Source organism: Hyperolius riggenbachi, chromosome 8, assembly GCF_040937935.1.
Source record: "Hyperolius riggenbachi isolate aHypRig1 chromosome 8, aHypRig1.pri, whole genome shotgun sequence".
Taxonomy (NCBI): Eukaryota; Metazoa; Chordata; class Amphibia; order Anura; family Hyperoliidae; genus Hyperolius; species Hyperolius riggenbachi.
Window position 1 is genome coordinate 83271821 of NC_090653.1, and position 18545 is coordinate 83290365.

At 43.2% G+C, this 18545-nt stretch overlaps 1 protein-coding gene across 6 annotated transcripts in view; it reads left to right on the top strand.

Moving 5' to 3' along the window:
• SIPA1L3 (signal induced proliferation associated 1 like 3) overlaps positions 1–18545 on the top strand; it is a 294691-nt gene that overhangs the window by 260889 nt on the left and 15257 nt on the right. For 5 of the 6 annotated variants that reach the window (XM_068250824.1, XM_068250820.1, XM_068250823.1 and 2 more), the window contains 4 exons: positions 7035–7141; positions 7231–7592; positions 11635–11823; positions 14353–14518. In XM_068250824.1, the coding sequence (XP_068106925.1) occupies positions 7035–7141; positions 7231–7592; positions 11635–11823; positions 14353–14518 (824 nt within the window). The remainder of the gene's footprint in view (positions 1–7034; positions 7142–7230; positions 7593–11634; positions 11824–14352; positions 14519–18545) is intronic. The other variant, XM_068250825.1, reaches the window with a different exon arrangement.

Consider the following 18545-nt stretch of genomic DNA (forward strand, 5'->3'; position numbering starts at 1 on the left):
AGATTCAATGGTGGCAGTGTAAAAGCATGTTAGGATCTCCTGCGCCATAGTGTGCAGCGATTGTCACTGTGGATTCCTCTTCTCCCAGTAGGATATATGTTTTTCTCTTGTCTTCTAGTGTGAGAAAGTCTGGGAATAGTTCCAACAATTTCTTAAAGTAAGTGTCCTTGGTTGCAGTATATTTGGGGCAGTGCAATAGGAAGGGGCTTTCATCCTCAAGGGTCTTCTGCTCACAGTGTTGGCATAGTCTCTCCTCCCTGGGTTTGTAAGTCTGTCTGTGTCTCACAGACTCTATTTCGAGGTTGTGAGCACTCAGTCTGTAGACACTCAGGATTTTCCTCTCTTGAGAGTTTTGCAGCTTTTCCAGGTATGTGGCCAATCACAAATTAGCTGCAGTGTCTGCTGATCCCAGCTTGAGCCATATTAGAAAATCATCTTCTCTGCTGATTCTTAAGCCCCCCCCCCTTTTTTTTTCTCTGTTTGCACTGGGTACCATCTCTGTGTAGCACTTCAATGCTCATGGAGTACAGAACCATATTGTCATTCAGATCGTATGTCTGAATAGTGTGAGTGACATGCAGGGTATTTGGAAGCATTTAAAAACAGAGCTAAAATCCAGTAATGGCTGCAAGTATAGGGTATTACTGATCGGAGCCACATTTTTAAAACCTTTTATTCACACAAGTGCACAAACCATATTACAGTTTCTGTGCAAGGCTTGACGTTTGCTGAAAAAGGCGGGGCTCCATAGCATTTGCACATCAGAGGCATGCCACCTGGTGTGTTATTAGAAAAGGTCCTCCCAAGTGTGGGTTGCAAGACCAGCAACCACAGAATCAGGCAAGTGAGGAAAACCTGCCCTCACAAAGGCCTCTGATTTTTCCGTAGATGGTGGAAAACCCAGTTGAGAGTTCCAGAGGAACTGTAGTGAAAATAACATAATGAATACAATTGCTTATTTTCTTTCAATATTCATTTATAGATTTAGTCAGTGTTTGCCCATTGTAAAATCTTTCCCCTCCCTGATTTACATTCTGAAATGTATCACTGGTGGTGACATATTTACTTCTGTCAGGTGATCTGTACGGAATGTTTGTTACTGAGAGTTCTATGCACAGAGATATTGCATGCTTGGCTGTTGGAAAAAGCCATTATTTCCCACAATGCAATTGTGGAAAAGGGGTATCAGCTACTGATTGGAATGAATTTCAATCCTTGGGTAAATTTTCAATCCTTAAGTAAAGTTCCTCTTGAAGGGAACCTGAAGCGATTAAAATTATTTAAAATAAACACGTGACGTAGCTGGAAATGAATATTATATACTAACCTCGCCGTCAGTTCCTCTCAGAAGCTCACCATTTTCTTCTTACAGTGATCCCTTCCAGTTCTGACAATATTTTGTTAGAACTGAAACATACCAGTTGCTGTAAGTTATATATATCAGCAGCTGTCAGTTACAACTAAATGTGCAAGGTAATGTCCATGTTTCCCTATGGCTCAAGTGGGTGTTATTACAGTTTAACAGTCTGCTGACCAGGAAGCTGTTATGGAGTAATGGCCATTTTTAAAATGTAGGACAGAAAATTCCATTGATCACAGTGGACAAATGGGACGCAGGAGAGGAGAAAGAGATTGAGGAGTAGACTACACAGGAGGGAAGTATGCCCTGTGTATGGTTATTTTGACTTATTTTAAGTTCAGGTTCTCTTTAAAGATTTGTGAATTGGAGAAAATGTGGAGATGAATGAGGCACCCAGTGACAAATTGGACACTTTGTAATTCGGGCGCCTCCTCCATTTCTATAAAGTATTGAGAAGATGATCCACACACTCAGAAGATGACAGTCATCCCTTCAGTGGCATAGCAGGGATACAGACAGTCATTTTAAGGACACCCTCCTCCTCCATATATAACAGCCAAAAAGTAATAACACCATTAACCTTGTAGTATTGTTTGGCTGTTATATACTGATGAAGAGGACCTGTGTGTCCTTGAAACAAGTGTCAGTATAGCCATTATGCTGTACTAGCTGATTACTCCTCACTATTCCTCTCAGGCTGCGCAGTCTCTAAGCAACGTGGACTGTGAAACCAATGTGGCTACCTTCAGATGAGGGGCTGAACTGCGTGCTTGTCTGGCAGTTAAGAGTCCCTTCTGCCACCCACGAGCGCCATTTGGGTGCAATTAAAATGCAGCTGAAGGAACAGTCTGTAACACCATGCATGTCAGTGCTTGATACATGGTAGTGTTATACCCCACAGAGAACCAGGACATCTTGCTTCACAGCACATCTGCGGCCAGGCTCAGATTTGACTCCATGGGGAGCCGCCAGTCCAGCGTCGTTACAGAGTGCTGACAAGCGCCCAGCCAGTGCACGAGAGCAGCTGACAGGCAGTGAGTTCACCCCCTTCAGCTGCTCATATGAAAATAGCTTAAGAAAGTAATGCACAGCATGTACTCCTTATTAAGTGGTGATCAGGCTGGTTGCCACTTTACAAATGCAGTACAAGTACAATTCCATAACTGTAAAGTGAATGAAAAGTGGAAGCCGCTTCAGCTGATCGGCACTTTTGCATATTGCTGTAATTTTGAAAATATAACACCTTTCTTTCTGGCAAATAGGCAACGCTCTATAAATAGGCCCCAGTAGAAATCAACATAATTGTACATCAGGTGAGAGCTTACCAGCATAAAGCAGAATGCTGTATATTTAGTGCCATCTAGTGGAAAATGTTGGCGCGACAGCAGCTTTATGATGTATACTGTAAATGTTAGGCTTTGTGCTGGAAGCTTCTGTAACAGAAAATGTATGAAGAGTATTTGGCCAATTGGGTTTTCTTCTGGTGGCACAAAGCCAAACCTATGAGATGTTTTATAGCAAAATGAATTAATGTTAGTTGGATGAATAAAGGATAATTCCATGTTTGGATCATTACAGCAACAATTAATAATGTTTGTGTATGGCTGGCTATAAACTCTAATAGCATGAGCATGAGTAGTATGACATGTGCTGAGGAATATAGCAACAACTATTCCAAACGTTTCTGACCTCGCTTCTACTGATGTTATCCAGCAGAGTTGCCACTAAGCAACTTTAATCTTCATAGGCTTGTATTTCAAGCAGCAAAAATTTGCACCAGCAGGTCCCCTCCTTAAAGTGAATACGAGATAAGAGTGATATGGAGGCTGCCATATGTTTTCCCTTTTAAACAATACCAGTTGCCTGGCAGCCCTGCTGATCTATTTGGCTGCAATAGTGTCTGAATAACACCAGAAACAAGCATGCTGCTAATCTTGTCAGATCTGACAATATTGGGTTCGATTCACATAACATCTCGTAAATGACTCAAAGTAAGTTGTTCCTGATTAACTTCATTTCAGTATTACTTTTCTTCTTTTAATTATACTATATTTTTGCTCTTTGGGAACTTGAAGCGGGATTAAACCCAGCATTTCTACTTTGCTCTAATAGATTATTTACAGCATATTATATACAAACAGCAGTTTTTTTTTTTTTACTAGAACTGCATTCAAAGGGTTAACACAGGCTTTAGAAGCTTCCCTGCCTGCAGAGCTGGCCCCTAAAGGTGCGTACGTGTGTACGCGCTACTGTCGCCTGAAAGTCCACCCAGCGGGAGGGTCCTTGGCGGCCGTAGTGCGTGTGTACGCACCTTAACTTTACATAATGTTATCTTGTGTTTAATTGTATCAAGTGAGAAATGTAAACAAAGCCTTCTCTCACACTGCCGGGTCCCCTGAACAAAGTCAGACAAGCGTAAATGCTGTCTGATGATTTCTGATTAAGTTAGAGGATGAATAAAGCAGTTATAAATAAAATGCAAAGTCAGCTCTCAGAGTAAAATAAGCGTACTTTAGGAACGTATCATTTCTAAATGAATAATAATACTTATGCACAAATGCAAATATGATAACCGTATGGCATATAAAACGTAGGAAAACATGTTTGTATTGAATATTATGTAAGGGTTTTATACCACTTTAAATGGACGATCCGGGGTGAATAAAAAAAATGTACTTACCTGGGGCTTTCTCCAGCCCCTGGCAGCCATCTAGTGGCCCAGGGTCACCTCCACTGCATCTGCGAGTATGTGGCCGCATTCACGTAGCCTGGAGTGCTCTGTGCAGGTGCAGAACTACTGGGCAGGTGCAGAACACTCCAGACCACGTGAGCTTGATCGGGAGCGGAACAGTCGAAGAAGATGCCTACCTGGCGAGGTCAGTATCTGCAACAGAGGGGACATCGGGCCACCGGCTGGGAGCGGAGTGAGGCAAGGGCAGCAGACGGCTGCCAGGGGCTCAAGAAAGCTCCAGGTAAGTAGATCTTTTTTTTTTTTATTCCTTTTTTAAAATTTTGCTCGGACCTTCCCTTTAACAAAGTAACATAGATGAGGTGAAAACAGGTGAAAAAGCTTTGTGAATCGCGCCCATTGTCAAAAACCTCTGATCTGCTGCATGCTTGTTCAGGGTCTATGGCTAAATGTACTAGAGGCAGAAGATCAGCATGGCTGCCAGGCAACTGGTATTGCTTAAAAGGAAATAAATATGGCAGCCTCTATATACCTCTCATTTCAGGTTCCCTTTAAAAATGGTAGGATGTTGCTGCTACATTGCAAGTCTGTAAAGCTTCCAGTTGCTGCTGGTGCAACATTGTTACTGGCAACTCTATTGCAACAACGTTGGAAGCAGCTTTATATTGCAGACATTTGTGTACATATGATGGCATTTATCGGGGGGGGGGGGGGGGGGGGGGGGGACCGGACCACTGAGGCAGTCAGTCGGTACATCTCATGTCTTGCCCTAAAAATGTGGTGTATATGGGGGAATTGCTGGATGAAGAATGCTGGGGGATTAAATGACATGCTCATTGCTGTTCAGAACAACTGCAGCTTGGTGTGTAACACCCTGTACAGCCTCCATAATTCAGCCTGTGGTATGGGGGTAGGTAGGGTGAAGTGAAGCATTAGTGATTTCTGTATCACTCATAAGTCTGCAATTGGTTCTTAGAATAGGTATATAAAGATGCACTGTAGTGACATATAATGGCCTCAATTCACTAAGCAGTTTAGACTAGTCTACTGATGGTTTGGTCGGTTGCATCACAGGGGAATTCACTATTACCAAATGTTTTAGATCTGTTTTTAGATCTCGTCTAAACCATTTGGTAATTAGGTGGGTAAAGCAGGGGAAATGATCAAAAGATGCAATTCACAAACGAGTAGCTATGACTGACATCCTTCTCTGATGAGCTCTCCTCTGCATACAATTAAACTCCTGCATAATTAATTCAAAAGGTTCCATCCTCACATCTAAAATACCTCACAGAATTACTTTACCTACAGAAATCAGCTGGTCTAATTTCAGTCAGAAAAAGTGTGTCTGCTTACTCCTTGTTTGCCTTTGGGAATTGTGTAATTACTGAATGTTAGACCAGGTCTAAAGACAGGTCTAAAGCCCCATCTACACAATATGATTCTTTGTGCGATTCGATTACGATTCTATTTACAATCTGATTAAATCCGACATGTCCGATCGGGATGCGATTCGTTTGAATTCGATTTGCCATTGTTTTGCAATGGCGAATTGAATTGAATCCCTATCGGACATGTCAGATTTAATCGGATCGTAAATAGAATCGTAATCGAATCGCACAAAGAATCGTATCGTGTAGATGGGGCTCTAAACATTACACCGAACCATCAGTAGACTAAAAAACATCTGTAGACTGGTCTAAACTGCTTAGTGAATTTAGGCCATAGTGGTATCCAGTAAATTGTTCAGGATACCCACTTTTAGGGTAATGATCCTGGTTTCAGCATCAGGATCACTTCCTATATCTATATCAGTGATGGCTAATCTTGGCACTCCTACTGTGACAAAACTACAAATCCCATCATGCCTTTTCCTCTCTGAGTTATGCTCAGAGCTGTGAGAGTATTGCAATGCCTCATGGGACTTATAGTTCCACCACAGCTGGAGTGCCAAGGTTAGCCATCACTGATCTATATTATTGTTGTATATTGAATGTAGCCCCACCCTTGCAGTAATGTTTAGCCTAGCATTCTGGGAGACCAGATATATTTTGTACTGGCTCCAGAGTGCTCAGTAAACAAACATCACAGAGATCACATGACAGGACTATAGATGTCACCACCTGGGATCATTTCAGAATGTAAATTGAGGCGATCAAAGATTTTACAATGGGCAAACGCTGACTAAATGTATAAATGAATATTTAAAAAAAAAAGTTAAGCAATTTTATTTTCGCTACAGTTCCTCTTTAGGTCTTCTTCACCCTGGGAATCGTGAAAAAACGTGATTACAATCACTAGGCAATCAAGATTGCGTTTTGCGATTGTTATTGCGCTGATTGAGAATGGCAATAAAAATGCTGCGTGTAGCACGTTTGATATCGCAAAGGTCAGGACAGAAGGGAAACTTGGAGAACTTCACCCTGTATGTATTTACAGAGTTTAGCCTGTCTAATTCCCCCTTATCTGGAACTAAGCACAACTGTAATTTGATCTCTCAGCTGGGCCTATCAACAGAGTAGCTAATTTGTAAACCTAGGATGTTAACCCTATGACATGAAAGCAGGAAGTAGGCACACTGCAGATTTATTTCAGGACTTGTATCAGCGGTAGTGTTTTTCTTTAAATGGTATTTTGCTGTTGCTTATCTTTTAGAACAGAGAGGAAGTTCTGAGTACAGATCGGCTTTAAAGAGGATTGTGGTTTTAGGATGTCTGATTGGCTGGGAGCATAGTATTCCCTGCACATCACTGATGATGTCTATTTACATGGTGATGCTGCACTTGTAGATAAGTGCTGCAGCTTTCTCATATAAGGTAGTTGGAAGAACTGTTGGCTGAGTAGATCTTCAGTATCATTTCAGGCTAGATATCACAGTTCCCAGCCCCCCTCCCATCACCTGCCCCCTTAATTAACACAGAGCATCTAATTATTCGCTGCTACTGATGCTGCTACGTGTGCGTGACGACAGCATTGTCTCCTCAGAGCCTCTGTGGCACATTCCATCTCAGAGCCGAGTGGCATCCAACGTGAATAAGAGACCAAACAGACAGGAGCTGGCCGGCAAGAACTCCCCACACAGGCACTCCAGGGTGAGTGTTGCTGCTGCTCCGTATGTGTGCTCACATTCAGTGTAGGTAATATCTGACTCATGCTTGTTTTCATTCTGTCCATCACTCAGGGAGAGGCCCAGTATTCCAGTCACTCCAGCAGTAACACCTTGTCCAGCACTGCCTCCAGTAACCAGAGTGATGAGCGTTGGTTTGACCCTCAGGAGCAGCCTGACATAGACCTGGAGCCCCTCTCTAAAGTCACTTCCAACGACAGCGGCATTGACACCTCCTTACCCAACTTTGCTCAAGGGAATCTAGGGCTGCAGCCGCGGCGCGAGAAATTGCCGAAGTCCATGGCGTGTTCTACCTACCCTGGCATGCATGACGGCTCCCGAGAAAAGAGGAAAGAGCAGATGACATCTGGAAAAAATTACAGGCCCAAAATGTACCCGCCGGGCAATGGCTCCGGAGAAGCCTTAAACCATTCCAGGTAATGATAATCTTAAACTGTCCTAATTTCATCTCTCTTTTTTCAATCTTTTATTCAGTTAGCATGTGAAATATTTTACATTGTGAGTAATACCTGACCAGTTGTACAATGTTCAGATGTACCAGTAGCTGTTTTACAGTGACCAGGCATTGCTGTTTTATGGTGGCCAGACGTGGCTGCTGTTAAATGTTACCGTCGCTGTTGTGCCGTGGCCAGGCGTGGCTGTTGCGCAGCAACCACAGGAGGCAGCACTCTACTGTGCTGGTTATTAGTAGAGATGTTTTTGAACTGTTCGCAAACACTTCGGCAGAGAACAGTTATGGGCAGCCTTCTTCTGTACTACTTCCAGGTCCCTCAGTAGTATGCAGGCGCAGTCGTGACGTCACGCACATGCGCAGAGTGTACCCGGCCACAGGCGCACGATCAAGGATGCGCATTGCCGCACCAACACCTGCATACTACTGAGGGACCTAGCAACCCAGAAGTAGTACAGAGGAAGGCTGCCGCACAGTTCGCGCACATCACTAGTTATTAGATGTACAATGTGACTCACTGACATGTCCAGAGTGGGAAAATATCTCATCTAGCAAATTGTGTTTATTTATAATTCTATTTTAAGGAAAACTCAGCTAATTCCCAGTCGAGGGATTGGGGGCTGCCGTACACAGGCTTGATTATCAGCTGACGTGGTCATTATTGTCAAGCGTGTGTATGATCGTTGGAGGTGATTGTACAATGTATGATGCAAACAGCTATCACATAATCTAAAGAACAGTTTCCTCGGGTCTGACTTTGAAATATTGAGTGTGTGTGTGAGAGTGAGACAGCGTGTGTTAGAGGGTCAGTATACGGTATGTCTAATTACTTTCTGGTGGTGTGACATGAGAATAGACTTCTTTTTTGCAATAGCACTCTGAGTGTTGTGGAAGTTTTGCACAATCTATGGCCAGTGGCGTAGCTAAGGACTTGTGGGTCCCAATGTAAGTTTTACAATGTGGCCCCTCAAGCAATCTATACATAACAATTAATACGGCGCACCAAAACCTGCTAATGGCAACTACAGTGTCAGAGGTGCAAGAAGGGGATGAGGAACAGTTTAATGATCACCACTATACACAGCATCTATAGAAGTGATTATGAGCACAGGACCAATAGAGAGCTAATACTGTAGTTGAGGGAGGGCCCTTTGGGGCCCCTCTTGCCCAAGGGCCCCAATGCATTCCCAACCACTGCAACCCCTATTGCTACGCCCCTGTCTATGGCCTGACATTACATTAAAATAACTGAAAGGCTTGGTAGAAAGGAGTGTGTCATCCTCCTGCTATAAGAGGCTAGAAAAGTGTAGGTTTCTTGGCACCTTAATAAAGATCACAGACAATAGGAGCCCAAATAGCGCAATGTGTAAATACAGGAATATGTGAATGTAAGAAGTCTACTCACAAAGGTGGGGATGTATAACCCGACTCCACTTGGGGTGTCCAGTCTGTAAGGGCGCTTGCTTGTGGTAGAAAGCATTCACCCACACAGTGTGGGGCTCGGAAGCACCCCTCTAAACCAAGAGGTTGGGGGAAGAGGGGATAGCAGCACAATAGGGAGAAGAGGCTCCGAGGAATGTGTAAAACTAGAATAAATCTGAAAAGGGGGCGGTGGCTTACCTCAATAACGACAGTCAGCTATGTCAATATTTATTAAGCACAGGCCTGTTGACATATTATTGACATATGTGACTGTCGGTTTTGAGGTGAGCCACCTTCCACTTTTCTTATTTTAGTGCTTTTAACCTATTTTTCTACATTCCTGGGCATCTTTTCTCCCTATTGTGCTGCTATAAGAGGCTGGCTGTGACCGTTCAGACTCCTCTCAAGTATCCACATAGGTTTCCAGTGTACATTTGACCTTTGCCTCAATGGTGTGGTAGTTACTTAGGCCTAGTGCACACTTGTAACACAAACACGTTTTTGCTCATGCATTTTTCAACACACGCTGTGCACTCGTTTGCACTCACATCACAGCACTATGGAATGGAAACATGAGTCATCTGTAACAATGCACCTCCTCATGCAATAAAGCAAAGGTGTGCAGGTTAATATTTGAGGCTCTCTGGACATTTATATGTCCATGTAGATCACACACACTATGTGCAGTGAGTCAGAGCTGAAAGCATGCCACATAATGTGCAGGAGCTCATAGTAATTGGACCAAGCACATTACTGGAAGGAAGGAGACCCTGGGCAAATCTAGCTAGATAGCGGCTTGTTTGTGTACGCCAGTGAAAAAAGTTCCGTATTTTCAGCATAGGTGAGTATTTGTCTGTTGCAGCCGCCATCTGACGTGTTACCTGTGACTGGCAGCACTGAGAGATTCTTTGCTAAAGTACACCTGTCTTTAGAGGGACTCTTGACCTCTATTCATAAATTCTTATTCCCCCAACTGTAATGCTCATTTACTCTGTGGAGCTTTGTGATTCACATCTGTGGGGCAAGTACCCAGTTCCGACAAGTCAAAACATCTGATTTTTATATTCGCTTTCTCAAGGTGAATTATTTTGAGAGTTTTCGGTTTAGATCACATAATATGTAGAGAACAAAGCAAAAAAGATTACACAAGAACAACATTAAGCTCCATCTGGTGTAGTATTTCCGGTCTTGGGTTGGTATCAATAAATTGCAGTAAATGAATGCTCACTCTTTCCTGGTTGCCCAACATGCAACCAGCATTAACACATGTGGAGAAGTACCACCCTCACTCAACCTTTGGTTATGTGATAGCTTCTCCAATAACACAATACATTTTCGAAATTTAAAAATTAATGTCCAAAAACTTCAGACACCGCCCCCCCCCCCTTCCCCATACCCCCAACTATAGTGGAAACACTGGTAACTGGGGAACGGAGGTGCTCAATACTTGTATAAGATGATGAACAGTTCAAAAAGGAGGCAGTTGTTGGCCTACCTTCAATTATAAGGACTTTTGGCTAATATAAGTCTGTTTATTATAAAGGACAAACAACGCGTTTAGTGGCCGGAAGCCACTTTTTCAGGTAAATATGCCTTGCTAACAATCATTTTGAGAAGGAAACACTGCTCACCAAACCACCATGTGAAATGGGAGCATGACCAGGCGTAGCCAGACCAAACGACACAGGTAGAAGGAAAGTCTGCTTGACCAAATAGCGTAAAAGTCCAATCTTTATTGGCAAATCATTGTGGACAGAGACCTATCAGCTCACGCGTATCGAACCAAGCACAAACACTCTCCTTAGTCATAGCTGTTTGAGCTATGACTAAGGAGATTGTTTGTGTTACAATACGCGTGAGCTGATATGTCCAGAATGATACACCAATAAAGATTGGACTATGCTATTTGGTTAAGCAGACTTTCCTTCTACCTATGCCTTGCTAACAGCAGTGCCTGACTGTTAGCAAGGCATATTTACCTGAAGAAGAGGCTTCAGGCCAGAATTGCGTTGTTGTTTGTCCTTTATCATAAACTAACATAAATTATCCAACCTGTTTTTAATTATTTAATACAACTAATGGGTGCCTCAATTCACTAGTTACCTTTATAGGTAGATTAAGTCAAGAATATCATCAGGTGTACTTTTACAGGAACATCAGAGTTGCTGCAATTAGTTTAATTTAGTATGAGAATCGCCATATTTTTAATGTGACCAGGTTCACACAAGTCCTCCTTTCTGTTTTTATGTCGGTAAAGGGTGTAATTTCTTGCAGTATGCTTACTTTTCGTGCCTCCGTATTGCCCCTGGCTGTCCAAGAACATCATGCTATTCCTGTCTTCTGATGAGCTCTGTCTGCTGCGATGTGTATGACCTCTCGTGAGTTCATGCTGCTGTGATATGATAAAGCCACACAAAAGAATGCCTAGAGTGTGCACACTCCCTCTGCTGATCCATTCTCATTTCCATGGGGACTGACCATCTTGGTTCCTGCACCTACGAGTGCTTCTTCCTTCTTGTGGAGCGGCTTTCTGTTCTTCACCAGATAACGGTATGGTTCTGAACCCAAGTTCTTCTATCCAATAGATCCAATGTGTTTAAGACCCCAGAAAGTTCCCGGAACCAGCAGATGTCACAGTCCAGCTCCTTCCAGTTATCCAGCTCTGTGCCCAAATCCTTCTTTTCCCGGCAGAATGTGAGGAACAAGATACCAGCTGGCTGGAAGAAACCAGAAGAATCCCCACAGAGACCAACCACGTTTACCGATCCCAAAAAGTAAGCTCCCCCTCATAATTTGCTGCGCGTAATTCATAGTGATCCCTAAAACTAAGCCAAAATCAGGCTGATCTCAAGGATTGGAGAAAGCATCTTTGTCTGATCCATCACTAGTGGTGCAGAACAACTGTGCTAGCAGGGAGATATTTATTTAAGGACTTTGAAGTGCTTGTTTGCAGGGTGGCAGTGTATGCAGTGATTGCCAAGGTTTATGGCTATGTGTGTATGCAGAGACTGGCTGAGTGAAATGTGATTAGCCAGCAGTTAGGATTCAGTGCTTGATACCTGTATCCTCCTCCCTTCATTACCTGAAGCATAACTTTAACCACATTCTTGAAATGTACGCCTTCATGATGCCTAACCTTCTCCACGATTGTTGACTTCTTCCTAATACACACACCACACACACACCTAAAACAATCATTGTGGCTAAGCTGGTCTGACTTCAAAGATATGAAATGCATGCTTGTTCGCGGTCTATGGCTAGATGTTTTATGCATTTTACACCACCAGCAAACAAACAAATACTCTAAATAATTTTGATAGTACTTTTTCACTTACTTTTTGGTACTTTTCCCATTGCAAAATGCTAAAAAGTTATTTTAAATTGTATATGAAAAATTATCTCCTAGGAGAAAACTCAGGAGAAAACGTTAATTGCATATGGCCCAGAGTGCGGTACAGACACCACATACAAGCTAGCGGCGTATAGTGTTGCTACGGAGAAGGGGAGGAGCAGGAGTGGCAAGGCGGAGAACAATACCCTCAGCCTGGGCTTGGCTAAGAAGATCAGAGGCCTTGGCCAAGAACCATCTAGTGTGTGCACAAGGCTTTATACTAGCGTTGGCACCAGTTAACTGAAATTTCTCGCTATATTATCTCCATTGAAACGATTTCCCTCAACTCTTGCTTTGGAGGTTGGGTCAGACAAAAATGGGAAGAAAGGGCTAGTCTTTCCAGTGTAACAGGCAGCAGTGAAACCCTAAGGACAGGTTAACATCTCAATTTTGCATTGAGATGTTCGGGTATTTTGCCATGATTACATTTTGTGATTCTCATTCCAGTGAGTGAGAATTGCAAATCAGTCACGTTTGCGATCCGTGGAAATCGCAATCACACCACAATCGCTGCAGTGTGAGTAATTCCATATGACTAAATGTACTACTGCGCTTTGATGATCTCTAGCGATCAACAAAGGGCAAAACGCCAGCTAAAAGCGCCCAAGTGAGAACTGGGCCTAACAAAGGCTGTAACTAAGATTTTAGCTGTTACACTTTAAAGCTATGTCGGGTGGGCCAATAAAGGCTGTCTCATACTAGAGTCTGACATGCAGTTAGCATGTGTATAGCAGCTGCCCGATATCTACTAAAGATCCAGCATTTCAGATCCTTAGCAACGTTCAAGCAAAACACTGATCAAATTGTCCTCCTCACTCCCAACACTAGGAATCCAGCACAGGAGATTTGGGCTCAGGAATTACGGATATAGTGGCGCACAGTGAGTAACTTTGGTGCCGTCAGAAGACTGAGCTGAAGTTACTTTTAAAACATTATAATTTGGCCTCCAGCAATAGCTGGAAGCCGAATTACATCATTCCCCACTATCCACGTGGACCTGGAGGGGGAATAGTAATTAACGCCATCAGGTCTTGTGCAGCAGCAGGATAAGCCGTATACCAGCCGTATCCTGCACCCAAGTCTCCCGGCGGCGATTTCTCTTGTACACCCCCACTCCCCCCTGCACTCTGTTGTAGGCCATGCTTCATCCCTTAGAAACTTCCCCCTCCTATATAGTAACAGATGCAGGATAGAGGCACATCAGTACAGCATCGGGCACCGAACTGTCACATGAGGGATCCGTCCCAGTGCCTTCCGGGCAACAGTCGTGGTACGTGTGTACGAGGCTTTGGTAACGCAGAGATAACACAAAGGACTTTCACAATTATTTGCAACATTTTAAAGGTGCAGAAATGATGTACAATTCTGGGAGTCATTTTGTAATGGAGCTTTGTGTAATGGAGGCCGGTATTAGGTTCTTTTTTAAACCACTGATGTAGAGACCTTTAACTTTCGAGCATGTATAAATTATAAAAAATTTTAATAGGCCAGACTTATGAAGAACTCACTACATTTCTCAAAGAATAGCGATAGAAAGGGAAAAGGGTCATTTTTGTAAACCCGCCTTTACTGTATATGTTGAAGAATGTGAGGTATTTGGAGAGCACACACTGTAATCCTATGTGAGTTACTTGTGTGGCGGTTGAATTTGTTACGTGATCAGACAGTGTGGCTCTCCCTGTATCAGGAGTATGTAGGTCAGCAGCAACAAACACAAGTGATGGAAGGGGAGGATTACAGCAACATCTGTTGTTTGTAAACATGAGTCAGGCAGCTGGTGTACAGCATACACTCTATTGTACTATTGTAGTTTAATTTGGGGTTTTGGTTGATGAGCATTTTTGTATAAAACATTGACTTGCGCCTGTGATTCTGGCCGCTCACAGTAATCCAGCTTGTGTTTTCCTTCCAGGCAAGTTGATGTGAACACAAAGAATGTGTTTGGTCAGCCCAGGCTCCGGGCCTCCCTGCGAGATCTACGCTCACCACGCAAGAATTACAAGTCTACCATAGAGGATGACCTGAAGAGACTGATCATTATGGACAATGGAGGAGCAGAGCAGGAGCAGGAAAGCATGGTGAGCCCCACATTCTGTGCCCCTAGCATTCTTCTCATTCATCTTCCTACTGTGCACTTAATCAGCCTTCTGAAGAAAGATTGGATCTATAGGATAGAGATTGCTTCAGACTACTTAAAGGCTCGGTCTAGGATACGCGAGGTGACATGATGAGATCGACGTGCACACAAATAACTTTGCTGTGTTCTTTTTTTCTTTCTCTGCCTGAAAGAGTTAAAAATAAGGTATGCTAGGGACAGTTTCTGTCCGGGTTGACACTGTGTCAGACTATAGCTAACCCTAACTGATAAGGAATTGCAGACAAACACTATTCTAGCAGTAAATGGCTTCTGAGAACAGGAAAGCGATAAAAAAGGGTCAATAGTTCATAGATTTTAGCTCTGGCATACTTCAATGTATAGAGCAGAGCCAATGAAACAGTATAAAGTAGATATAAACCTAAACTAAAACTGTGCGATATATAAAAAGTCATTTTGGGTAGAAAGAGTTATAGATACAATTGTTTTTATCTCATCAGTTTATTTTCACCTCATTTTTCCTTTAAAGTACAATGGTCTTTATGTTGCTCTGGGGGCTGCCATATTGACCACCTGGTCAGAATGCTGATCAAATCGCTGGGAAGACTGTTTAAATCTCTCACCTGAAACAAGTACCGTATATACTCGAGTATAAGCCGAATTTTTGGCCCCCAAAAAGTGGCCTAAAAGTGGGGGTCTCTGCTTATACTCGAGTCTCCCCCCAAGCGCACCCCCACCATATGCACCTACAGAGCTGCGCGGCAACGGTTTTGTCCCCACCCGCCGCTTTTGATGCCGCAATAGCAGTCTTCTCCCCACTGTACATGTTATGGATGTGTGCCCTCGGGTGGATGCCATTTAAACTCTCTATCCGCGCTGTCAGATCCTTCTGATCTCCGGGTCGGGGGAGTGATTATACCGCTATCCGCTCTGTCAGATCCTCTAACTTCCGAGCTCCGGGGATGGGCCTTCGCATATGCAGAGCGGTGAGTGATTATACCGGTCTGCACAGCTCTGCATTCGGTTGCTTAGCCTGTCAGTCCGTCTAATTGCTATGACGCCCTCTAGTGGCGCTTCACTAGAGGGATCCCGTCAGAGATGCGACGAGACTGACAGGCTAAGGAACGGAATGCAGCGCAGACCGGTAAAATCACTCACCGCTCTGCCTATGTGAAGGTCATGGTGCTGCGGTGACCCGGAGTACGGCTCTGTCAGTGTGAATGGCAAGCATGGCTCTCCATATAACAAAGGCCCGCCCCCAACCGGGAGTTCGGAAGTTAGAAGACCTGACGGCGCGGATCAGTGAGTTTGAATGGCATGCACCCGAGGGCACACATCCATAACATGTACGGTGGGGAGAAGTCTGCTAGTGTGGGTATCAATCACAAAAACGGTGGGTATTGATATACATCATCACCCTAGAACCTTTTCTAAATGCAATAAGAGCTGACCCCTCTATCAAGGGTATACAGACAGGCCACACAAACCATGTAGTTGCAGCATTTGCTGACGACCTACTCTTCTTCCTACAAAACCCCCTCATCTCCCTCCCTAATCTGATGAAACAATTCGAGGAATTTGGTGACCTCTCCAACCTCAAAATAAACTTCCACAAATCTAGAGCACTTAATATATCCTTAGACCCCAAAATAGTAGAACACTGCCAAGCCCAATTCGCTTTCTCCTGGTCTACAAAATCTCTCAAATATCTAGGTGTTGAAATTCCTCAGAATCTGCAAGAGATTTTCAACATTAACTACACTCCATTGGGGGCAAACATAACAGCGGAACTCAACACCTGGGGTCTTAAGAAACATCTTCTGTGGTTTGGAAGAATAGCCTCAGTCAAAATGACTCTGCTCCCTAAATTTCTATACTTGAGCCAATGTCTACCAATTGCGCTCCCTAAACTGTTTATCAAGAAGATACAATCTGAGATCACCAAATTTATCTGGGGACATAAACCACCTCGTATTAAACATGCAACCCTTATTCTCCCCAAGGAATTGGGTGGAATGGGCTTACCAGATCTACAAACATATCATTTAGCATCACAACTCTGCAGAGTTATTGAATGGTCTAATCCAAATACTACTAAACTATGGGTTCATTTAGAACAAGATCTCTTAGGAGCCCCATCTGCAACTTTGGGATGGGCAGATACCCAACCCAAAACAGAGAAACAAATCGATCACCCCTTAATAGAGGCATCCATTCTAGCAATGAGAAGAGCACTCCCAAAGAGGGGCTTGGCATCCTTCCCTGGAAAACTCACCCCACTCACGAACAATCCCAACTTCACACCATCTCAAAACATACCATTTCTACATAACTGGCCTGACACTGACTGTCCTAGAACTCTTGAATTTTTTTCTGGAGGAACAATTAAAACTAGAGAGGAAATGAATTGCATGAGACCTGATAGCCAGTTATCCCACTGGCAATACTTACAAATTCGCCACTTCCTCCAATCCTTGAGTAGCAAAATAGACTGGTCCAAACAGCTATCCCACTTTGAACGATTGGTGCTCTCTGCGGGCCCCCACCGCCACATGGTCTCCCAACTATACCAAATACTGCTTACGGAACCTCAACCCCAGAGATGTAGGTTTAGGGAGGAATGGGAGAGAGATCTAGGAGGCGAATTCACTGAAGAGCAATGGCAGAAAATCCTTGCTATGAATCATAAGGGATCCATGAGTGTCAACACCCAAGAAACAGGGTACAAACTGGTAACCAGATGGTATAGAACCCCCAAAAGACTGCACAGGATGTTTCCCAATACCTCACCTTGCTGCTGGAGATGCGGATCTTCCGATGGTTCAATGCTACACATCTTCTGGTCATGCCATATGATCCAGAATTTCTGGTTGCAGGTTAATAACCTGATCGGAAAAATTACCACTGCTAAACTGCCCATGACTCCTGGAACCTTTCTTCTACATGACACCACAGACTCGATCAAAACATATAAAAAATCCTTATCTCTTCACCTCATTAACGCAGCCAGATCTCTGATCCCGGCCTTCTGGAAAAAAACTGAGGTCCCATCCATTAGGGACTGGATTAGGAAAGTTGAGTCGGTGGAGTCATTGGAGGAACTGGTCGCCATTTCATATGACAAAATGGAACGGCACATGTTCGTGTGGTCTCTTTGGGTGGAATTTCAATGCTCAGATGCATACAAGGCTATAATGATTTAATACTTGTTCAGAAAGCCACTGAGACACCCCCAATATATGGGAATTCGAGAGTTAGATAAAAAGCTCCTCTAAGACATATCTCTTCCTAAGTAGGTCCTGAAAGATATGCTCTCCCGGGGTGATAGAATTGCACAAACATAGCTACGCTTAAATTGTGAACTCCAAACTTTCAACTTTCTACTAAAACATAATGTTGTCTCCCACACATTATTCTAAATTCAAGCTAAATAAATCCAATACTGATCAAAGATCTCATCTTTCCTACAATAAGCCTGTGGAATTTTTTCAGGTGACAACATTGTGCTGATGTTAATGTTAATATAATCATTGTTTTATGTATCCTGCAAATAGATGTATGTAATGTGATATTCAACAGATGTAAATCCTGTCTATACTTATATCTTATGTAATCATCTTTGATACGCATTTCTTGTTATATGACTTGAACTTTAATAAAAATTAATAGTGAAAAAAAAAAACGGTGGGTACGATTTTACACAGCTCTGCTGTGTCTATGATGGGGGTGTTACATTTGTGCATAGTGGGGGTCACATCCACTACAAGGGGGACGACACCGCTATTATTTAACCTTACTTTATCTCTTATTATATGTAAAGTGACCCGCAGTAGACCCAGGAGTAAACTTATAGCATATGGTGATAGAACTGTGTAAATGTAGTGCCATTTCTAGGTAGTTCGAATCTGTCTATGCTCCACTTTTCATTCAGTTGCTCTATTGGGGCATTTATTTACAGGACTTATAAGCAAGATTCACCCTGGAATTCCACCTGCCATTTCCTACCCTCG